Raw genomic sequence first — 24,556 nt, forward strand, 5'->3', positions numbered from 1 at the left:
GACGGAATTGATGCAGTTAAGCCCGAATTTCCTGGCAAGTCCGGGAGGAGGTTTTTCCAAACGGCATCTTAGACTGCAAAGGCACAGCCTTTCCATGTCTAATAGCAAAAGCAAACCACTGGACACATGCTGCCTGTTTCCAGCTGGTTGTGCATGTTTTCTTCACGCTTTAACAAAAAACGTGCCAAGGTGTGACATTTATGAACCCACCAACTGGGAGCTGTCACACAAATCGTTTTGCCTGTGATGTGGGAAAGTAATGAATGGGGGCCGTTCCGCCCACGGAGGAGCACCGCTCTTCCTCTGGCCTGCAGCCTTATTTATTACATACCGAAGTATAAAACCGCCTGGCCGGCTGCAAGTCTCATCTGCAGCCCTGGCACTTGCCCGAAGAGACCACGGCAGCTGGAGCCCTAGCCGTCTTCTCCAGGAGGCTCTGTGGCTCTGTTGGGAATCATGCTCGGAGGGCAGCTCGTCTGTTGGCACCTGCTGGCTTTGCTTTTCCTCCCTTTTTGCCTGTGTCAAGATGAATACATGGAGGTGAGCGGAAGAGCTAATAAAGTGGTGGCGAGAATAGTGCAAAGCCATCAGCAGGCTGGCCGTAGCGGCTCCAAGAGGGAGAAAGTGAGAGAGCGGAGCCATCCTAAAACTGGGACTGTGGATAATAACACTTCTACAGACCTAAAACCCCTGAGACCAGATGAGCTACCGCACCCCGAGGTAGATGACCTAGCCCAGATCACCCCATTCTGGGGCCAGGTACTCGGAATTCTCTTTTAAGGATTACTGTCAAAGCTTAATGAGTTTTGTTGTTTTTGCTCTTTTTCCAGCTATGATTCTTAGGATCGATGCTTTCCAGAAGTTGGCTGAGCTGCTTGTGGGTCTCTCTCTCTGGGTTGCTGTGGGATACTGGGGACGAGGCTGGTCTGTGTTAGAAAATCAGCAGAGGTAGCACTGATGGACTGAGATAAAGAGAGGCCACAGCTGTCCCATCAGAAAGGGGAACAGGGACAGCCAGCCCTGCTCTGCTGTGATTTGGTTTCTTTCTTGCTCTGTTGATGCGGAAAGGAGGAGAGCTGACCTTTGCAGATCTGACCTTTGCAGATAGATCATTAGAGATTATCATCTGCAGATCGTAAGTTGGACTTCGTTAATTCTTCCCAGCAGAGAGAAGCTGCCCTTTGAGTTTTTCACTTGATTTGCAAGTTTACTGTGACATTTCATGCCAGGCTTGGTAATTGGATTTATAGCCCTCTAAGTTGCTAAGTCTCTACGTTCACTCTGTTTAAAAAAGGACCAAAGAGTTAAAACAAAAGCACACTGTGTTTAAAATGCAGACTTGATTCTGTTGTGTGAGTTAATGCCTGATAATCACAGAGGACTTGTGTAAGATGCTGAGTATAAGCACAGCATCTAAGGAAACATCTTTAACTCTTTCAGGGTAGTACGGGAGTGAGTTAAGGTTTCAGTGTAGTGAATGGCAAATTGATGAAACTCATTTTAATCGAAAGCATTAAGAACAGGAAGAAACAGGTTTTCAAGTATGTCTTTATTATTTTTTTAAATTAAAAAATTTTAATTGGGGTATAATTGACATCTAACATTATGTTAGCTTCAAGTGTACAACATAAGGAAGAAGCAGATGTTGATTTGTCTTCTAGGTATCAAGCACGTTGAAATCAGATGAGGGGCAAGGAGAGTTATTCTGAATTATATGATCTTTGTTTTTTTTTATTAAACATTTTTAAAAATTTATTTTATTTATTTATTTTTGTCTGCATTGGGTCTTCATTGCTGCGCGTGGGCTTTCTCTAGTTATGGCGAGCAGGGGCTACTCTTTGTTGCAGTGCGCAGGCTTCTCATTGCTGTGGCTTCTCTTGTTGCGGAGCACCGGCTCTAGGCGCGCGGACTCAGTAGTTGTCGCGCTTGGGCTCTAGAGCGCAGGCTCAGTAGTTGTGGCACACAGGCTTAGTTGCTCTGCGACATGTGGGATCTTCCCGGACTAGGGCTCAAACCCGTGTCCTCTGCATTGGCAGGAGGATTCTTAACCACTGTGCCACCAGGGAAGCCCCCTGAATTATATGATCTTTGAACAAATAAGTTTTACTACAAGAATTGACTGCTTATATGCGTTGAATAGGCCCTGACAAAGTCCATGCAGCTGAAATCTAAACCCCTCTGACCACAGATTGAAAGTTTGCGTTGAGACTGGTAGTGTGATCAGACCAAGATCACAGGCAAAAGCATCTGTAGATCTGCGACAAACCTGGGACTTCTAACTTGACCACAAATGCAGTTGCCCAAACTATTCTGTGGGGCCTGGTCAAGAAAAAATTGCTCCTTTGCAGAGCCGTGGAAGAAATGATAACCTCTAAATCCAATCCTGCTTTTTGAAAGCCACTTTTACAGATTGTTCTTTCATTTGACAATCTTTTGGCTGAAGAGTGAGTACCACTCATTGTTTTTCTCAGTGGTAAAGATATCTGTGCTTTTGTCCAAGCCTTGATCTGGACTTTCTACTTCAAAAAATGGGCTCTTTGCTGGATCCTTCCTGGTCATGGCATGTGAGCCCCCAGAGGCAGCAGAAGGCAGATGTAGGCTGTCATCAGTCATCAATTCTTGACTGAAATCCAAATTACGTTTCTATTCCACCCCACCTTCTAGTGCCTCTAGGCATCTAGCATGTGGAAATCAGATGAGGGGGAAAAGAAGCCACTTTCTAGGTTTTCTTTTTTTTAAGCCGGGGGGCTTTCCAACTCCCTTGGGTTCCTGAAGTATTTCCAAACCAGCCCCCAACAGGAGATAGTGAGGAGATTTAGCCACTGGTATTCTAGAGGGTTCAGTACAGCTCTCTGCCAGTGGATACGGAGACCCGCATTGAATTTAGGACTGCTCTGTGCTCCTCCCTCTTGCCTCACTTCCCACACTGCTTCTTTTCTTTTAATCCTCCTTTTCCCTCATTCATCCCTTTACCGATTAATCTGTGTGCTTCTAGTGTGAGTCATGCTTTAGGATGGAGATAAATACACCCAAGCTTCTCTCTCTGAACAATGCTGAAGGGCTCTAGCGGGGATAAATCAACAGGTAATTAAGTACCATGTGATAACAAAGTAATGGCACAAAAGACTATTGGGGGAAAAGGGTCAGAATAGTGGTGGCCGCTGAGTCGGATCTCAAATGATGAGACGAAAGCGTGGGCATCCCCGGAAAAAATAAAATAAACAAACATGCGCCACAGCAAGAGCCTTGAGAGGGGCTTGAGTAGTGGGTGTGGCTGGAGAGCTGGGCTATAGGAGGAAGACATCAGTGATTTTAATGCCACCTGATGGATTCCGTTGGCCGGTGAAGAAGCTTAGACCTTATTTTGCCAGCAAAGGTTTGTTTGTTTGTTTGTGCATAGCAGGGAAGTGAGGTGATCAAGTGTGTGTTCTAGAAAGATGACTCTGGCCATAGCGTTTGTGCGGAGATGTGTAGAGGTGGGCTGAGCAGACCTGTGCTCTCTTTTCCTGACATTTTCTTCTCTGTAGCTCTTTATTGTTCGCCTTTATCCAGCTCCCCTCTCTTCCTGGACACCTATCTCTCCCTCTTCCACTTCCCTTCACCTTCTTTCTCTTCCCTCTTCCTTAAGTTAAGGAAGGAGCTGTGGACTGTCTTTCCTGAAGTCATTTCCCAATAGTAGAGCTTCATTCTCAGTAGCTGCCCCTAGGCCTCCATCTACAAAATGGATGGAACTTGTCTTAGGGACTTTCTTCCTCCCATGCTGTCCAATTGCATGAACTTGGTGTTCAAATTTGACCTAATTTGGGGAAAGGAGTTGATAAACTTGAGAGGGTAATATAGAGAACTACCTAGAATGTCATTTTCCCTTACCTGGGAGAAAACTTCTCAATGAACACATCCTGTCCAACTTGTTCTAAGGCTCATGAACATGGTTCCATTTGACTGAACTCTGAAAGACCAAGCCAGAGGGAGGACCATGTTGTGAAATGTCACAGGACAGTTCTCAGGAAGGGGCCCACTTACTGACCAGAAGTCTCTCCCTGTTTTGGCGGCAGCGCTATGCTCTCAAAGTGGTCGGGTATGCACCCCATCTCCTGGCGCTAACGCCTCATACCCAGACACTAGATTTCAAAACAACATCTTTCTAAGTCACCATCTGAGGCTTTGGAAAAGACTTCAGTATCCTTGTTTGCATTATAGAGCTGGAAAGAAAATTCATGACCACCTTTACCCTATCCTCTAATTTAGTGGACGAGAAAAATGATGCCTGGGGGAAAATGACTTCACGAAAGTCACACAGACCTATGATGGGAGTTCTGGCTCCAGTCCACTTCTTTTTCTGATATTCTTAGCATCTCAGTTTTTCAATTCTATTTTTAAACCAATGGTTCCACTTCAGTACTTTCCCTCCCTCCCCACCCTTCTCCTTCCCTAAAATTTCTTATTGGCAGAGCTTAGGATCTCTTGGAACTTAAACAGCTGTATTTCATATTAGCAAAACCATACCAGGAAATTACAGAATACCTACTTCTCAGATTGCATCTTTGGATTAGAAGGTGGGGTGGAGCTGTGGTGTCTGACTTTCCAAGTGTCTGAAATCCCTTGTCTCAGACCAATTGCTTTCACTGATTTTCTTTGCCTCTGCCAGTTTTATAAAAGGTTTTCATAGACTCCCATACCTGTGCAAGGTTGGGTCTGGGGGACAGAAGACTAGACTAAGAGATTGCTCCAAATCCTAGCTACTGAAAACTTGAGATTGAGCTCTGAGCCATTGCAGGCAATTGCTGGGACTACAGATGCTGTTCTGCATTTTTTTCTTAATAGCTATAGGTGGGAACCTGTAGGAAAAAGGAATGAGAGTAAGGAAAAAAGCCCAAGTTTATTTTTTGGTTTGTTGTTTTAATTTAATTTAATTGTTTAAATAATTTTTATTGGAGTATAGTTGATTTACAATGTTGTGTTCGTTTCTGCTGTACAGCAAAGTAAATCAGTTGTACATATACATATATCCACTCTTTTTTAGATTCCTTTCCACGGCCATGACAGAGTATTGAGTAGAGTTTCCTGTGCTATAAAAGTCTAGAGGTGCAGCTGTGTGAAGCCTTGATACATTGTTCTGCTTGGATTTCTAATGATAGAGAAAACTTCAATTTTGAATGACTTCTTCCTCCCTCCCTTTCTCCCTTTCTCTCTCTCTCTCTCTCTCTCTCTCTCTTCCTTCCTCTCTCACCCCATCCTTTCCTTTTAAAAAGTGAATCCCTTAGCAACAGTATGCTATTTTCAAAAAACTTTTGAATTATAATTGGTGTCGAGGCAAGTTTCCACGAGTCTTTTGTAAGCCATCATTAAAAGTTGCCAGTTTAAGGGACTTCCCTGGTGGCGCAGTGGTTAAGAATCCACCTGCCAATGCAGGGGACACGGGTTCGATCCTTGGTCTGGGAAGATCCCACATGCCACGGGAGCAACTAAGCCCGTGAGCCACAACTACTGAAGCCTGCAGCCCTAGAGCCCGTGCTCCACAACAAGAGAAGCCATCGCAATAAGAAGCCCGTGCACCGCAAGGAAGAGCAGCCCCCGCTCGCCGCAACTAGAGAAAGCCCGTGCACAGCAACGAAGACCCAACGCAGCCAAAAGTAAATAAATAAATAAATAATTTGTTTTAAAAAGTTGCCAATTTAGAAGAGACTCCAAATTTTATGAGCAACTCTAACTCTTCTGCCATTCAACTTCTGCCAAATCTCTAGCTCCTTGACAGTAAGCACAAGTTTTTTAGAAATTTATCATTGAATAAAGAAGCGTTGAACTCAGTGTCATATTTGAGTACATTTAATATCCATTAAGTACTCATGAAATCTCGGTTCAAATAATGCATTAATCACTTTAAATTTTCAAGTGGAATATGAAACAGAACAGCATGTTAAAGGTGGAAGTTTAAAAAAAGGGAGTTAAAGTTGTTTCAGGATGTAGATAATTAATAAGAATTTATTGGACTAATGAATACTTTCTTTCCTTTATTTTCTAAGGCAATTTTTGTGTGTTGTGATACAATTCAGAATTTCTAAGAACTCTTTACCCAGTATCATGAATATAGATAGACTTAATAACTACATTTGAGGTTGGTAATTTTTATCATTTGAGGGTCATCTACTCAATCTAGCTACATCTGAGACTACTGGCAGTTGGAAGAGAAAGGGAGCTTTCTCTTCCTGTAGCAGCAGGAACATACTTCCCAGAAACACAGCCCCAGTCCTCCACTCCCACTCCCAGTTTCCAAAGAGGCTGTTCTTCTAGTGACTCTCCTGTTTCCTTTGCCTTTCTGATCATCACCTCACCTTAGCTACTCCCTGACTCCTTTGCCATTGACATAAGATGACATAAGTCACCCCACACTTTCTTTTCTGATGTTGTCATAGGCTGTTTGGAATTAAGCTTACCTAGGGGCTGTGGCCAGAGGAAGCTCAAAAGTTCTAATTACTCATATGTACCTTGCTCTGAAGCTTCTCTTTGTTTTTTTTCAAAGTCTCCACAAACTGGAGGACTGCCCCCAGACTGCAGCAAGTGTTGTCATGGAGACTACAGCTTTCGAGGCTACCAAGGCCCCCCTGGACCTCCTGGTCTCCCTGGCATTCCAGGTAAGGATGAGAGAGATGCGTTGTTTCCAGTCTAATTGCAGACTGTGCCAAAACAGGAGCCAGGGGTGAAGCTCAGTGAGTTGGGATCACTTGTGTGTGATCCAAAGCTTATGCATGGAAAATCCAAAAGAGAGTTGGGTGGGGAACTGGGCTTATTGAGTTAATGAGGTGGAACTGTATAAACTATAGTATTTATTATCCATGCTGCTTGCAGAATCCCATAGGCATTAGGCATGCTGGGGCCCCAGCGTGGGCCAGGAGGCCCTTCCCCAGCGTGGAGTCTGCAACCACTGGAGCTGAACAGGTATATACTCTTGTTTCAGTGTTTCTGCCACCGTGTGCTCCATACAGCGCACCAGATCTAGGCTTCAGGGGATTTGGGAAGTGAGAGTGGGGAGGAGAGCTTGCTGGTCTGGGTTTTAGTCATCTTCACAGTCTCTTTTACTGAGCTACACATCTTTCTGTCTGATTCTAGGTCTAGCTGAGTTTTTCTTCCCTTAATCCCCAGGCGCTTCCATGCTCAGCTGTCTCTCAGTTGACCTTCATGCCTCTCTTGGACTCATGGGGACATTTTTGGGCTCCAGCACCATATGGTGGCACGAGGCACGCTGTAGAGCTCCACTGGGTCCCTCTAGACCCACTGTTCAGCCATCTCTACTACTGAGTGGCACCCCAGACATGGATCATTTGGGGAACTTGCTAGTCTCCTGGGTCAGCCAAGGAAAGGGCAGCCCAGGTGCCCTCTGTCCCAGGACCTCCAAATCTATCTGGGGGTTTAACTGACTTTCTTGTCTCCAGGTCAATTCCTGGGGATATAGAACATTTTCTCAGGGTTTGGCAAATGTCTGCTTGCTCTTCTCTGAGTTACTCCATTGATGTTAATATTTAACAAATAAGGTTTAATTTTTCTTAATACTTTTGAGTGGCTTGTCAAATGAAACCAAATTTAGAATAAGAAAGAGCTCTGTTAGACTTTATGATCAGTAGCTTGGAATCTATGTCACTGAACACCAAGGGCAGCAGGCAGCCCGTACAGTGATTATGGGTAGGGGACTTTCAGATCCCTCTAAAATCTTCTTACGTCTAAACTCTTCTGAGGTCACAGGACAGGCTGGCCTTGGCTACGTGCTTCCCATCAGGAACAGTTTTGTCATGAGCACATTAACTTGTAAACCCAGTCAAAGTTCATTAAGCTGGAAGAATTGCAAGCTCGGTATGAAACCTGACCAAAGGTGGCACACAAAATAAACAACAAAAGGGCCTGGAATTCAACAAATATAAAAATAAAGGGAGAGGTGTAGAAATTATCTCTTAGCAAAGTAAAGTGAAGAGTTGAAATCATGATCCAAGTCTTGCTTTCAAGATTACTGTTAAAATTTTTTATCAATGATTTTACTTTTCCTCCAGTTATAAAAGTAGTTTGTGTTCTTTGTAGAAAATTTCAAAAATGCAGAAAAGTGTATAGAATGACACAAAAATCATTTGTGCTTCATCCACTTAGAAAAAAATAAACCACTGCAAAATATTTTTATGTAATTTGTTCTAGTCTTTTTCCCCTTTGGATAAAACATGTACATATTTTATATTATATACATATATATACACATATACATAGTATCATGCTATCACTATTGATTGATTCATAACCTTTTTTATCTAAAAAGATCATGCTATTAAATATTTTTCTTCAGCGTTCTTTTTTTGTGACTATATAACGTCATTTACTGGGATGTACCATTTTTTAATTTAGCCTTTTCAGTATTGATGGACATTTAGGTGGTTTCAAATCTTTGCTCTTATAAAGGATGCTTTATAATGTCTCTATGCAATTTTTCATCCAAGTCTTGCTTTATAGGTAAAACAGGCTTTGGAGCCTGGAGCCTTAGGAGTATCTAAGGCTGTTTTCAGTGTCCCATTTAAAAGCGATCCCATCTGATGATGTCACCATGGCTGTGTTTGAGCTGGTTTCAGATGGTCCCCTTTTACAATTAAGTTTGTCATTTTTGAAGAAAGGAGCTGCATTTGTATAAAAATAGATGGTGAGTATGAGTGACTGGGCTTTCTCATGTGATGATGTCTGGTTGTTTAAGGAAACCATGGAAACAATGGCAATAACGGAGCCACTGGCCACGAAGGGGCCAAAGGAGAGAAAGGAGACAAAGGTGATCTGGGGCCACGAGGGGAGCGTGGGCAGCACGGCCCCAAAGGAGAGAAGGGCTACCCGGGGATCCCACCAGAACTGCAGGTAAATCGTCTTAGTGCATCTCCAGATGACCCTCACTCAGGGTCCAGGAATCACAAGGCTTAAGTGCTTCTTCATCCTCAGTGTTGGGTAAACCTGTCTCAATTTGTTCATCTCCACCACAGGGTGTTTGCAGAAGACCTATGCTGTCAAAGTGCTTTGAAATCATTCTTAGGGAGAAATGTACGAAGGGTGAAATTCAACACCCTCATTGGACCAAATTACAAAGCAACCCTGAACATCAGCTAATCTCCATTTTCCAAATGAGGAGACATGTTCAATAACAAGGTTTTTGGCGACTCGAATATGTAAACTTTTAGATGCATAAAATATTATTAAGTAGATATTTGACCATTCCATTTATTTATCAATTTTGTTACATTTGCATATTTAAATTACATATATGGATATTAATATACAAGTAATTCTATCAAATCAGATTTCGTGGCATTAATTTTTATTAAAGGTTTTCTCATCAGTATCTTTATTACTGGAGGCATTTTATTTTGAGTCATGAGACCATATTCATTTCAGCTTAAAGTTTTTTTAATTCATTTATGAGGCTATCATTGGACATTTTATCTCAAGCCCACTACCCATTAATCTGTTCTTTTTTTATATATAAATTTATTTATTTATTTTTGGCTACATTGGGTCTTCATTGCTGTGCGTGGGCTTTCTCTAGTTGCAGAGAGCGGGGGCTACTCTTTGCTGTGCTGCGCAGGCTTCTCTTGTTGTGGAGCACAGGGTCTAGGTGCATGGGCTTCAGTAGTCGTGGCTTTCAAGCTCTAGAGCACAGGCTCAGTAGTTGTGGCACACGGGCTTTGTTGCCCTGTGGCATGTGAGATCTTCCCGGACCAGGGATTGAAGCCGTGTCCCCTGCACTGGAATGCAGATTCTTAACCACTGAGCCACCAGGAAAGTCCCCCATTTATCTGTTCTTTATTTCTCTTTTAAGTAATCTTCAAAATTCTTGTTGTCAGTAACACCTAAAACTTGCAAATGTGAGGTTAGGTCACACCAAGAAAATGACTAAGTCTGGGTTATTTATTTATTTATTTGGCTAATATTTTTAAGATGGATTCTTCCAAGGGACTCCTATCAACATCGAAAACTAGCATTTTTTTATTGCTTGTTTCTGGCTGGTATGTGTTCCTGAAACAGCAACTAGTGATTAAAATTAAGTAACTGAGAGAACATGCTGATGGAATCAAATTCATATTTTAAGTCAAGACAAGAAAAATTGAAACATAATTTTTTCTCTGCCCATTTTGGCCTCCTCCCTCCCCTCTAGTGTGCCTTGTGCATCTGCATTATGTATTAACCAGACCTCCCCAATGGCAGAAATAACTGCTCCACCATAAAGATCAATTTCTCTTCTTTTGACGCCAGACATGTAACTCCTTAGAAGATAACATTACTTACTTACAACCTTATTAATGTTACTAGCTATATTACTTGCGTTCTGCCTATTTTAAGATTATTTTTTCTTTCATTACCAGTGTGTGACTGAGCTTCCAATAAAAATAATGATGACTAGGGGACTTGAAACAATTGACCAAATATATAGTCCTGTAAGATCAATGATTGTAATAGTGTAACTCGGGATATGGGAAGAAGCAACAGGAGGGAGCCATTTCCTGGACCGTAACAGACTAGTAAGACAGGTGGTCCACAGGCTTTTGGAGGCTGTTAACTGGGTCTGGTCCAGTAATAGCACATGAAGTGTCCCGTCAAGGAAATCCTCGCCTGACCTGGGAATGAGCATTCCTAGTGCAGTGGGACAATTGGTCACAAAATGCCTCCCAAACCTTGGTTGAAATTAAGAACAGAAGGGAGAGGATTGTAAAATAAAGAATGTTGCCCACCATCCAGTTCTATAAGAACCAAGTCATTACCACTGCAGTCGCTGACCTACAATACACTGTGAAAGGAATTCAGGGCGGAGATCAGGATGAGGCATCTAGTGCTCTGGGAAAACTGACAGCACTGGCCCTCAGACAGATCTTTTCAGGAGAGAAATTTATGAACCCAGTTTCTTGCATCTTACCATTACTTAGAAAAGCCCTGAAACCATTAACTAAGATATCTGTTCCTTGTGAAGAGCAGTAACTTTCTACCCATCTGTGTGCTTGATTGCATGGACCCCTTCACCCAAATCACATAGATACTGGTTTCTCCCCCTATCCCCACACCTCTTCAGAACGGTCCTCAGAGCTTTCTGAAAGACTGTCCCCTGGGTTATAATCCTCAGGTTGGCTCTAATAAAATTTTCCAATTTCTGTCTTTGATTACTGATTAATATTTTCATGGACAATACTATAACACGAGAAACTTTCAAAGAACTATAAGGTACAGCCACTCTATCTGAAATATCAGTGGGGGAAAACTTTACCCTTTATTTGGGCACATGTGGTAGCTGTTTGACCTTGGATGAATTCCATCATTTTGGGGGGAATCAAGTTATTTTAAGGGTAAGCTAAGAGATCCTGTGTGTTACTCAACCTGCTTCTTTGGTTTCGTAACGTCTTTTTTTCCGTAACTTTTTAATGACTGCTGCTTAATAATTTTAGCAACCTGCGGTCTGTGTGCCAGTGTAAATTTACAAAGAAAAGGAGACAGACGCCATCGCCCAGGTCATAGGTACCTAATAAGATGGATGGTTCTCAAAGCTAGAAACTAACCCAAATCTGGGAATGGTTATATGCTAGTTAAGGGGCCTTGTAGTAGCCAGTTTAATGGAGAACACCTGGGCAATTATTACATTTGCTCCATCAGCTTTTTAACCCTAAAAACACGTTATGGTCATTAGGGAGAACTACTTTCACATGTTTTGAAGGAGGCATTAAAGTGGAGACAAGATTGGTCCTGGGCAGATTGTAACGGAGGGTGACTTCCAGCCCCTTCATCCCCATTTCTAAATCTCGTCCTCTGGTGTCACCCCTTCTTCATCCTTCTGTGTCCAGTGCCCTCACACTGTCCTCTGACTGCCCCAATCCTTTCTGTGTTGATTCTCCCAGGCCTGCCTCCCTGTCCACACCCCAAGTCTTCCAGAACTTCAAATTCTTTGCTCTCTCCTCTCTCACCCCTCTCCCTTAAAACTTCCATTCATTCAAGATGGATAATCCCAGCAAGTTAAAGAATTTATTGATCTAATTCACACTCAGTTTCAATGACTCATTTGGACAGGGGACTGGCATTGACTTTCAAATGTGACTCTCCAATGGTGGTACAATTTCCGAGTGTGGGCTATTCCCATACCACCAAGCAACTCTCGGATACCATCTGGATGTCCTACAATTCAGCTCACTTCGGACACTTAAGAGCTCAGTCCTTCGAGACTGCCCCACCCTTCCCCCACTTTAGGCGCCAATCCAAGTTCAGGTTATCACCTGTGCTTCTGTCTTCCAATGACCCCCCCCCCCACCTTGGGTTTGATTAATTTACTAAAGCGGCCCACAGAAGCACTCAGAGAAACATTTTACTTACTTGCTCACCAATATATTATAAAAGGATGTAACTGAAGAACAACCAGATGGAAGAGATGCATAGGGCAAGGTGTTGGGAAAGGGGTCTGAGCTTCCACGCCCTATCTAAGAGCGCCACTCTCTCCAAATCTCCATGCGTTCACCAACTGGGAAACTCTCCAAAACTTGTCCTTTGGGTTTTTTTTTTTTTTTTTTCCGGGCCTCTCACTGCCGCGGCCTCTCCCATCGCGGAGCACAGGCTCAGCGGCTATGGCTCATGGGCCCAGCAACTCCGCGGCACGTGGGGTTTTCCCGGACCGGGGCACGAACCCGTGTCCCCTGCATCGGCCGGTGGACTCTCAACCACTGCGCCACCAGGGAAGCCCCGTCCTCTGGTTTTTTATGGAGGCTTCATTACTTAGGCAAGAGTAATTAAATCACTTGCCATTGGTGACTGATTCTCTGTCCAGCCCCTATCTCTCCTCTCCGGAAGTTTGGGGGCAGGGCTGAGAAGGGGGGGATGGGGGAGGACTGAGAGTTCAAAGCTCTCTAATCACGTGGTGGGCTCCACAGGGAACCAGACCTTCCCGAGGGGTTTTTCCAAAGTTACCTCATTAACATAACAAAAGACACCTTGATTGCCCTCAACACTTAGGAAATTCTGAGGATTTTAGTTCTCTGCCAGAACTGGGGGCGAATACTAAATATATATTTATTATAAATCATAATATCACAGGTGTCTTTTTGGAGAAAATAACACAGAGCAAACAAAGTTAAAAAGTTGGCTGCAGGACTTTTCGGATCCTTTAGTATATGCTAATGGACATTTAATAGCTATATGTAGAAGATTTCATCCAAATTTTCCAGTATTATTTGATAATAGAATTTTAATCTCTCAGAAAGCACTTTAAAGTCTAATGTTCATTGAAACACATGCTCAGAACTGTTGATATATACTTTTAATGATGCATAGCATAAAAATGTTAGAAATCACCATGATTTAATTTTTCTCTATAGATTAATGTTTAAATTATTTCCAATCTTGCTGTTACAAATATTGGTGAAATAAACTTACTTGTATCAAAACCTTATTTCTCTAAGATAAATTGCCTTTTAATTAACCACCGACTCTTTGCTTAGATTGCGTTCATGGCTTCTCTGGCAACTCACTTCAGCAATCAGAACAGTGGGATTATCTTCAGCAGTGTCGAAACCAACATCGGAAATTTCTTCGATGTCATGACCGGTAGATTTGGGGCCCCAGTATCAGGTGAGAGGTAAAAATAAATGACTGGATTAATCAATTAAGCAACCAAAAGAAAGAAGGAAGGAAGTGGGGGAGGGAGGGAGGGAGGGAAGGAAGGGGGAGGGAACAAAGAAAGAAAGACCCTAAGGGAATTAAGAGTTCTTTGTGATTCTGGTTAAAACATATATATATATATATATATATATATATATATATATATATATGAAAAGACAGAGACATTTTTAAAAATGATGATGACTGTGGGCTACTTAGATTATTAACTCATTCAAACTAACCAAATAAAGCTTAAGGGCATAGTTACCTCTGCCTTGAAAAGCCATTATTCTCACAGTTTAAATGTGTCATAACTGAGTTAATCCCCTCTCCTTTGCCACACCCCAAGGAAGGCCGTATCCTTTTTTAAAAACATTAAAAAAGTTTTTCTTGAGTACTTCTGTATTCATTTCCTATTGCTGCTGTAACAAATTACTACAAACTACGCTTAAAACAACACAAAATTATTCTGTAACAGTTCTGGAGGTCAGTACTTCAAAATCCGTCTCACCGGGCTCAAGTCCAGGTATGGGCAGTGCTGTTTCCTCTGGAGAGCTCTAGGGCCTTGCCTCTTCCAACTTTTAGAGGCTGTCACCATTCCCTGCCTATTGGCCACATCACCTCAATCTCTGCTTCCACTGTCACATCACTTTGTCTTCTCAGATTCTGACCTCCTTGGTCTTTTATAGGGACAGAGTGATTACCCTGGGCCCACCTGGATAATCCAGGTTAATCTCCCCATCTCAAAACCTTGAATTTAATCACCCTTGCAAAATCTCTTTTGCCATATAAGGTAATAGTCACGGATCTTGGGGATTTTAGGACATGGGCATACATGGGGGCCATTATTCAGTCCCCAACCACTTTCTTACTTTCTAGTTCACAAGCTGCTTCAAGCTCATATTGCATTTTCCCCTGTCCTAGCTCTGGAAATACCCATTTTCCCAAGGAGTCTTGGGAGACTAGTATTTAGAAACCAAAACTTGGGTGCTAAATGTACTCATCGCTATTAGGAGGTCACTGCTTCTGGGTCCTGTCAATGGACAGAGTTAGGAAATACACATGTATACTAATCATGCATGCATACATATCTGTATTTATTTTCCTACTATCTATCTATCTATCTATCTATCTATGTTGTGTGTTAAAAAACAAACGAAAAAACATGAGTTCATTCTGATACATCTGACACAAATCCAGCATCACTGAGTTCATCCTAGCATCCTCTTTATTTATTTGTAACTTCTTTCTTTGACAATGTGAACCCTGGCTCTCTTAATCTATAATATATTTACTTGTTTGTTGAACCTTAGTATACAAATAAAGTAGTTAAAAAATTGCAAACCCGTGTGCCATGAGAAACAAAGTTACTAACTAGGGTGTAATGTTTGTGTCCAATTTTTTTATTTTTACCTTCCAGCCAAAACACTGTCTTTAAAAGCCCTTAGATCATCTTTTTCCCCCATGCCCTTCAGTTCTGTTACTTCATTCATTTGTAATACAGTTAGATTCATTTGTCATAATCTCATCTTGAGTTTCTCATATTCTAGTTGAGTTTTTAAAACTCTGCAAGGAGCAAAATTTACTCTTTGTGGTGTACAGCTGCTCTATGGGTTTTGATGAGTGCATAGAGATATATCTCCACCACCATAGTATCAAATGGAACAGTTCTTTCATCCCCTAAATTCCCTTGTGCTATCCCTTGGTAGTCAACCCCTGTGTACTCCAACCCCTGACAATGACTGATTGGTTTTCCAACCTTAGAATTCCAAAATGTCATATAAATGGATCTTACAATATACACAATATGTCTCTTAGCAAAATTCATTTAACATTTGCACATGTCTATGTATGAATCAATAGTGTTTTCCTTTTTCTGGCTATGTAGTATTCCGTTGAATGGATGTATCAGTTTGTTTATCCACTCATGAGTTAAAAGACATTTAGACTATTGGTGAATTGACCCTTTGTCATTATATAATGTTTCTCTTTATCCTTGATAATATTTCTGAAGTCTCCTATGTTTAGTATATTATAGCTTCCCCAGCTTTCTTTTGGATAGTGTTTTCTATCTATCTATCTATCTATCTATATATCTCAAATATTACAAATAAGCCAATCAATGAGCTTATTATATCTCCCACCTTCTCTCTTTCTTAATTTTTAACTTTTGGTGGTTGAATCATTTATACACTGTCAAGGTATAAAACAATTACATTTTAGTTTGTCAACATTACCCCTCCTATGATTTGGACTTACCTTGCAGTTAAATATATTCAATGTTCACCACTAGTCATGTTGCCAAAGTCTCCCAGACATCTCTTTATTAGCTAAACTTTATCCTTCAATTTTCTCAAGAAAGCTTATGCCATCAGTATTCCCTGAGACTTTACATGCTCTAAACTGTTATAACCTTGGCTGCAAATAAAAACCTTGGCTTACTTTTTTTTTTTTTTTTTGGTCCTGTTTTCTGGCATTTGGTCTGGAGAACTCTGACATAAGTCTGAGTTTTTTCGTCTTATAAGTGACAATCTTTCTGCTTGACTTCCCAAAGAATTCTTTCTCTATCTTCAAAGTCCAGTGAGTTTTCTAGAAGAAGTGTTAATCATTCTGGGTCAAATTTTCCTGCTGTGTCCTTTCAATATGTGTGTGTAAGCCTTCTTTTTGTCTGGGAAAGCTTCTTTGAATTATATTTTAAAACATAAATAAAGTTTTTTCTTCTCGTTGTACTAAGGTGAGGTGGCATTGGGAGCAGTCTGACTTGTGTTAGGAAATTAGGCAAACGGGATATATTGTCTAAAGAATATTTAAAAACTGTAATAAAGCCAATTAAAGTTAGCTAGATTTTTTTTATTAGCATCAGAGACCAGCAGTTCTAAACATGTCAGAGATAAAATACTCCTCCCCTGTGGGGTGGACGGCTCGCAAGCATCCCCCTAGCTCCCTCCCCCTGCACCTTAGTACACCACTGGTTAACTTTTTTAAGAACTCCAAGTATACTTTCTTTGTTTTGTTTTTGACTTTTCTTAGTCTGTCTTCTGTATGCATTATTTTCTCTAATCTTTTGGTGCTCTTGACTTCCATTTCATGTTGTTTGCTTTTCCCATTTCTATCCTGCATATGCTTAAAATTGCATCTTCTAGGGATTAATTATCCTTTTTGCTTCTTCCAATTTCTTCCATCTTGTTTCTGTGATCCTTTTTTTTTTTTTTTTTATGTTTTCTGTGTTTTACATTAGTCATGATGTCCTGGCTTTCAGTTCCTCCTCTTGTCTGGTCATTTCTACCATGGATTTCTGTATTCTGTTTTACAATGTTCTTTCATAGAGGGATTTGCTTCATCAATATATTTCAAACCCATGATGGAATCTTTGCTTACATTTCTCATCTACCACATGATAAAATTTCTTCTTGGTGAGTAATTTTTGTTCTTTTCTACTTTCTAAAATTAACCGATGGTTGAAGAATTTTCCTAGATCAGCTCTATGCAGTAGTTTCTTGGGGAAGGGGAGGGACCCCAGCACACTTCCAGGCTTGGTGGCTTGGTGGTTCCTACCTTGCTGCCAGGGGACTCCCCATTTCTTTGTTTTCTTTCTTCCTTTTCTTTTTTTTTTAAATATGGAATGCTTCACAAATTTGCATGTCATCCTCGCGCACGGGCCATGCTGGTCTCTGTATCGTTACAATTTTAGTATATGTGCTGCCGAAGCGAGCACTCTACACTTCTTTTTTGACTGCCCCGCAGGGCTTGCCAGATCTTACTTCCCCTACCAGGGATCGAACCTGCGCTCCTGCAGTGGAAGCACAGAGTCCTAACCACTGCACCGCCAGGGAAGCCCCGCCACTTCCTTTAACTACAGCCGCCCTGTGTGGCCACACTTCTCTGTCTCCCCAGACTGCACTGGGTCTAGGAAAACTTCTAAAACCAGCCTTGCACTGGCCGGTTCCTTCGCCTTTAGGAGACTTATATTTGCTGGTAGATTCTGAGATCTGCCACCGTAGGATGGCTTTCCACACCTTCTGTACTTTATCTAGCAACCTTCTCCCCAAACATAACTTTTGCTTTATCTCAGCCCTGCTCACAGGAGCTTCTTTTCAGCATCTATATTTCAGAGTGGCCCTTCTGCATCAGGGAGTGCATTTTTCTGGGCACTGTTTGAGATCTGCTGCCACTTGGCTTCCTCAAAACTCCTTGCCCTCCATGTTGACTCCCCGTGACTCTGCCTGCGGTCAGTGACATGTGACAGGACTTAACTGATATGTTAAGTTTATTGATTTTTTTTTCAGTCTCCTAGTTTTGCAGAGAATGGATACTTTTTTGGTGTTTGTTGTCAATTTTCCTTGTCTCTGTATATGGTATTGAGAAGGAAAAAAAAGAAAATTCGGATGGGTGCAGTGGCCATGTTAGATTTGTCACAAATGCTTTCTTTTTTTCAAGTTTATTCGTTGTGTTGGGTCTTCGTTGCTGCGTGCGGGCTTTCACTAGTTGCGGCGAGCGGGGGCTACTCTTCATTGCAGTGCACGGGCTTCTCATTGAGGTGGCTTCTCTTTGCTGCAGATCACGGGCTCTAGGTGTGCAGGTTTCAGTGGCTGTGGCACGTGGGCTCAGTAGTTGTGGCTTGTGGGCTCTAGAGCGCAGGCTCAGTAGTTGTGGCACATGGGCTTAGCTGCTCCGCGTCATGTGGGATCTTCCCAGACCAGGGCTCAAATCCGTGTCCCCTGCATTGGCAGGCAGATTCTTAACCACTGTGCCACCAGGGAAGTCCTGTCACAAATGCTTTTAATGTGTGCCTTGATTTATTTTTCTACCCAGCTGAAGTCAGAAATGAACTGACATACGAAGTGATAGAAGCAATCTTTCATCATGCTTCAATCAGCTTTAAATCTTCTTATGTGATTTTCTGCTCTGAAGGCTTATGTTATAATTTTCCTATAACTATTTTGTTAAACACTGTCTGTGCCACAGATTACATAGGTGCGTAGATATGCCCAATGAATGCTTCCATTGCTTTCAATGGCTTTATAATTGAAGCTCAAGGATTTAGTTGTTTTTTAGAATTCTCTTGAGCTGGACATAATTCAGACAATAACAACCATCATTTGACTCCCACTTTACTGTTTAAACCTCATCCAATAGATTATAAAATGGCCTTTTCATACTTCTTAACTCTGAGAGTGATGGGACAGAGAAGGCTGAATTTTACAATTATGCAGCACAAAGACCTGAAAAACGGAGTTCAAATGTATTACCTCTGGTTTTAGTACCTTCCCTTGCAGAGCAAAGCCATGTGTGGATATAATATAGATTCACTTTTGAATTATATTTCCAACTCTATAGTCATTTCAGTTATTCACCATTTGGTTTCTTAGTCTTCCTAAAATGCTTCTGCATCTATTTTTTATAATAGTCATCATTTTTTCCAGGAAAAGTAATATCTTTTTCTGTCATTTTGTTATTATTATTATTCTATTTTATTTTTGGCTGCATTGGGTCTTCATTGCTGTACACAGGCTTTCTCTAGTTGCGGCATGTGGGCTTCTCATTGTGGTGGCTACTCTTCTTGCGGACCACGGGCTCTAGGCGGGCAGGCTTCAGTAGTTGTGGCTTAGTTGCTCTGTGGCATGTGGGATCTTCCCGGACCAGGGCTCGAACCTGTGTCCCCTGCATTAGCAGGTTGATTCTTCACCACTGCGCCACCAGGGAAGTCCCTTTTTCTGTCATTTTGATTCCCACTTTATCTTCTTGAGGCATTGAAAATTGTTGTGTGTGCATGTAATAAGAAGTTTTGTAAAATGTGAAAAACTGCACACATATAAATTACTTTCTTTGAGTCTCTAATTTCTATCTGCCTTTACTTTTCATCTGTGGACCAATCTTTAGGCATATGAATGAACATGACTTATTTTTATATCGTATCTTTTATTCTCAGCACATTGAATATGCAAGCCTGGCACTAAATTAAGCATAATCATAGATCTTTTTTTTTTTTTTTTTTTTTTTTGCGGTACGCGGGCCTCTCACTGTTGTGGCCTCTCCCGTTGAGGAGCACAGGCTCCGGACACGCAGGCTCAGCGGCCATGGCTCATGGGCCCAGCCGCTCCGCGGCATGTGGGATCCTCCCGGACCGGGACACGAACCCGTGTCCCCTGCATCGGCAGGCGGACTCTCAACCACTGCGCCACCAGGGAAGCCCAATCATACATCTTTATTTGGTTCAACTTGACTCAGAGGCAGATGGATCAACATGGTAGCCTTAGAGCTTCTATTTTATTTGATTGCATCTTTGGAAAACAGCATAGAACTATGTGGTGCTTTTTTTTTAGATGTTTCTGGGTTTTTCTTTTACAAAGTCTACTGTGGTCTGACTGTGTCCCCCTGAAACTCACATGTTGAAAGCCTGATGCCCAAGGTGATGGAATTAGGTGATTAGATCACATGAACTCCCATGAATGGGATTACTGCCCTCATAGAAGAGGTCCCACAGAGCTCCCTAGCCCATTCTGCCATGTGAGGACACAACCAGAAGTCTGTGACCTGGAAGAGGGCCCTCACCGGGTCTTGGAATTCCAGTCTCCAGAGCTGTGAGAAATAAATTTTTGTTATTTATGAGCTACTCAGTCTGTTGTATTTTGTTATAGCAGCTCAAATGGATTAAGACAAGGCCATTAGTTTAAAAATGTAGCATGGAAATCAATAAGAGGTTGATGATTTATATTCATTCATCTTTCCCAAATGCACTCTCAAAACCAAGATCGTTTAGAGTTAGGAAGATTTTCCTTTTCGCTCATCTCTCTGCTGTTGGATTCTTCTTAATCTTTCAGTGAAGGTATTTTCTACACTGGCATTTAAAGTGTATCAGGTATATTAAGTTACTTTCAATTAGGAGCCCTAGACTCTTACAAGAAAACTAACATATTTTAAAATATGTTGGTGTTATTTTAATGAAAAGGATTCATATTTTTAGTAGCAAGGTCATGCTGCTGAGTCAAAGTTGAATCTATTTATTGTACATAATTTCACCTACTTACAATGAATAACATGAGAAATTGCTGGAGCTGTTAGAACTGATGAACATTTCACTGTGCTACAGTACTTTCTTATCTTTGGCTAATGACAATGTTGCACTTGGGTCATTTTTTTTTTTTTTTTTTTTTTTTTTGCGGTACGCGGGCCTCTCACTGTTGTGGCCTCTCCCGCCGTGGAGCACAGGCTCCGGACGTGCAGGCCCAGCGGCCACGGCCCACGGGCCCAGCCGCTCCGCGGCACGCGGGATTCTCCCGGACCGGGGCACGAACCCGCGTCCCCCGTATCGGCAGGCGGACCCCCAACCACTGCGCCACCAGGGAAGCTGTTGGGTCATTTTGTTAGGCCACAGAAGACCACGGGTGCCTCCATGCAGGCCTCTCTACTTTGTCCATATGTGTCCTGAGGAAGGTGTGAATGATGGTTAATCTAAACCTAGGGATGGGTTTATATACTTTGCGCTTTGTTAGGGGCAAGGAGAGGCCATGAGATACAGCCAAATCCTGCCTTTAAAGACTTTGTATTCTTCTTAGGGAAACATGGTCTACGCACTGAGAAAGTCTCAGTAATATGTAAAGCAGTTTGAAGGTGAGAGCAGGTAAAGGGACACTCATAGAAATAAAGGCCAAGAAGAACCTACATACCACGTAGAATAGCAACAAAAGAAGTGTGACGTCATGGGACATATCTCCCCGCTATCTCCCAGTCCTCAATGTACAATAGTTAATATAAATGTGGATAAATATCGGCCTCTTTCAGGTGTGTATTTCTTCACCTTCAGCATGATGAAGCATGAGGACGTTGAGGAAGTGTATGTGTACCTCATGCACAATGGCAACACCGTCTTCAGCATGTACAGGTGAGCGGCCTTTTCTATCATAGGTATCCATGCTGCCATTGTTCGCTCAAAGGATGGCCAGTGCCAGCGGGTACATAGGAATCAGCAGAGACTGGCATAAACCTTGTTGTCGTTGAGACCTCCCATGTACAATATATGGCCAGGTTATCTTTACTGTTTGGGAAGCAGTGAATCTGATAAACTTGATCATAAGCAGGTTGATAAGAGGTCTTGAACTAATTACTAGCAACACTCCCCATAACTAGTCATTTGTATTCTTTTCTCAACTCATTCTTTCTTTCCTTCCCTCTCAGCCTTTTCTTCTCCTTTCCTACTCTCCGCCCCCTTTGCCTAGAGTTTAGCCCTTTTGATGGCCTTCTCTATCATCCCTGGAGCTGGCGGTTCAAGGGTTGCGAGCTGGTTTCCTTCTTTAGGCAGTGTTGTGGCTCTGATGTTTACCTTAGCAACCTGGCCCTTAGGCATCTTGGAAAAAAGTTCATTTAAAAAAGAAATATTGCAATTTGCTCTGATATAAGCTTAAGATGTAGGGAAGAGAGGCCAACACCTTTCCCATAATTAAATAAATGGGTATTGTGAAACTGTGAAAAACTTCGTGGTTGTTATCTTTTCTTGGTTATTTTTGATGACTTGTGGGGATTGCCATATTTTTTTCTTTTGGACCCTGGCCTCTAGTAAGAGGCTTTGAAAAGCCAAAAGAGAAAAAGATGAGTTAGGTAGGTGAAATGCTGCAACAAAGAGATCCAGAATATTGTGGCTCGAACACACTAGAACTCAATTTTTCTTGCCTGGTTTCAGGTTGGGGAAGGATGGGGTGGAAAGGGTGGAGGAGGGAATTGTGTGGAGTTTGGAAGGAGGGTTGCTCCACCAGGTTTCTGAGGGATGTGGGGCTGGTGAAAGCATTTCTGCCATCTATAAAACTGACTCCCAAATTCTCACATCATTGTCATTGCCACAGTCAGAAGGAGGAAAGAACAACAAGCTTGTGGACACTTTTATGCATCAGGCGTTCTATTCCAAGTCATCAGGTTTTCCTAAACGTTTTGCTCTAGCATGACAGGGATCTCCAACTTTCAAGCCCACGATATCTGTTTCCTCACCGCTCTCTGCCTGACCATGAGCCGATGAAACAGGTTTTAGTGCAATACGGCAGCACCCTTCTTTAGAACCAAATTCTAAATTAGTTAAGGTGGACTGAACTGCTATAACATTGGTCCAAGGGCTTGAACATGATAGAAATTCCTTTTCTTCAAACACTCGGGCTTCAACAGATGGCTTCCAAGGTCACGCTGGTCATTGTCATTAGCATTCCACACAGTCATAATGAGGAAGGAGCAGGGGGGCTGTTTGTGAGAGCTGTATTGGTGAATCCTATATATAAGTGGCACATGTCATTTCTGTTCACATGGCATTTAGAGAATTTAATCCCAGGACTATATGTAATTGTATGAGACTCCGGAAGAGAAGGGAGGACGGATTTTGGTAAAGAGCTGGCTGTTTACTGCAAAGACTAAGTAGTTGGTGCCTTTTTTTCTTTCTAGTTATGAAACAAAGGGGAAATCAGATACATCCAGCAACCATGCAGTGCTGAAACTGGCCAAAGGGGATGAGGTTTGGCTGAGAATGGGCAATGGCGCTCTTCACGGGGACCACCAGCGCTTCTCCACCTTTGCAGGCTTCCTGCTCTTTGAAACTAAGTAAAAGTATGAATAGACCAGCTCCACTTTGGGGAAGACTTATAGCTGAGCTGGTATTGTCATGATGAGGGACTTTAGATTTGATGGTTCTACATGTTGTATTAAAAAAATTTTTTTATTGGTTGCATTGCTAATCATACTACAGGTACATCAGTAATGTGGGATGACTCAGGAGCTCAGAAGAAGAAACCACAAAACAGTCTTCCCAAGTGACCTTGACTAATATACCCAGCAACCTTTATCACTCTTTCCTAGGCACCTAAAAGAGAGTTCCCTTCTTGATACAGGTTGGAAATAATTGTTCCCATCAGAGAAGTCATTTGCAAAGAGTATTGGCGGCTCTAATAGCAACATTCAGGAACCCCTGAGGGTCTGGGTTCCTCATTCTTTTATTTATTATTATTATTTTTTGGCGGTACGCGGGCCTCTCACTGCCGTGGCCTCTCCCGTTGCGGAGCACAGGCTCCGGACGCGCAGGCTCAGCGGCCATGGCTCACGGGCCCAGCCGCTCCGCGGCATGTGGGATCTTCCCGGACCGGGGCACGAACCCGTGTCCCCTGCATCGGCAGGCGGACTCTCAACCACTGCGCCACCAGGGAAGCCCTGGGTTCCTCATTCTTTACAACGTTTCAGAGAACAGGATGCAGTGATTATGATGGGGCCAAGGAAAGAATAGGGGGCACTTGCCTGGATCAAGGTACCAGAAATATTTGTAAAGTCTAGACTGGGAAGTAACACTTTGATCCAGTGGGTCAATATTCATGGATAAAGTATAGATATTTTTAAGTAATTCCAGATAGCTTTAAGATAGCAGAAGTATTCACAGTTCTCAGAAATAATTGACGACTCCTTTTTTTTATAAGGATAATGCTATAATTAAATCTTGACTTCTAATGGCTTATATTTTTGGAAATAGAATTTTCCTGTGATCCAGAATTGGGCTTGCCAGATCTGGATTATCAGATTGACTCTTTTCCTTTGCATCTCTTACATTACACTCACCTGCAGTGAGTGTAGGTCCATACAGTACGGATATAATCACCCACTTTTCTATCAGCTTAGAAATTACCCTAGTATACTATACACACACTGACATGGCATGTTTAAGGAGCTGTAAACCCAAACATATACAGCCAAACTAAGTATACAAAATATAAGGGTATTTCACTTAGGAGACATATAATAAAATTGCTTAATCTTTTTAAAAAATAAAAAATTATATGGGAATTGCCTGGTGGCCCAGTGGTTAGGACTCGGCGCTTTCACTGCCACGGCCCGGATTCAATCCCTTGGTCACGGAACTAAGATCCCGCAAGCTGCAAAGCGCAGGCAAAAAATA

At 42.1% G+C, this 24,556-nt stretch overlaps 1 protein-coding gene and 1 non-coding gene across 3 annotated transcripts; one reads left to right on the forward strand and one right to left on the reverse strand.

The window, feature by feature from the left end:
• Positions 1 to 456: 456 nt before the first annotated feature.
• Positions 457 to 23,221, forward strand: C1QTNF3 (C1q and TNF related 3). 2 transcript variants are annotated; one of them, XM_060009625.1, is made up of 6 exons: positions 457 to 759; positions 6,521 to 6,632; positions 8,723 to 8,877; positions 13,482 to 13,611; positions 21,424 to 21,523; positions 23,062 to 23,221. In XM_060009625.1, exons 1-6 carry the CDS (start codon positions 457 to 459, stop codon positions 23,219 to 23,221), a joined length of 960 nt encoding a protein of 319 aa, XP_059865608.1. The 2 variants fall into 2 exon arrangements, with proteins under 2 accessions (XP_059865608.1, XP_059865609.1); XM_060009626.1 differs by having other exon boundaries at positions 457 to 540.
• On the reverse strand, positions 17,253 to 17,356 carry LOC132423727 (U6 spliceosomal RNA). The gene has a single exon (XR_009519049.1). It is a non-coding gene; the product is annotated as a U6 spliceosomal RNA (small nuclear RNA).
• Positions 23,222 to 24,556: the final 1,335 nt, after the last annotated feature.

The sequence above is a fragment of the Delphinus delphis genome, chromosome 3, assembly GCF_949987515.2.
Source record: "Delphinus delphis chromosome 3, mDelDel1.2, whole genome shotgun sequence".
Classification (NCBI taxonomy): domain Eukaryota; kingdom Metazoa; phylum Chordata; class Mammalia; order Artiodactyla; family Delphinidae; genus Delphinus; species Delphinus delphis.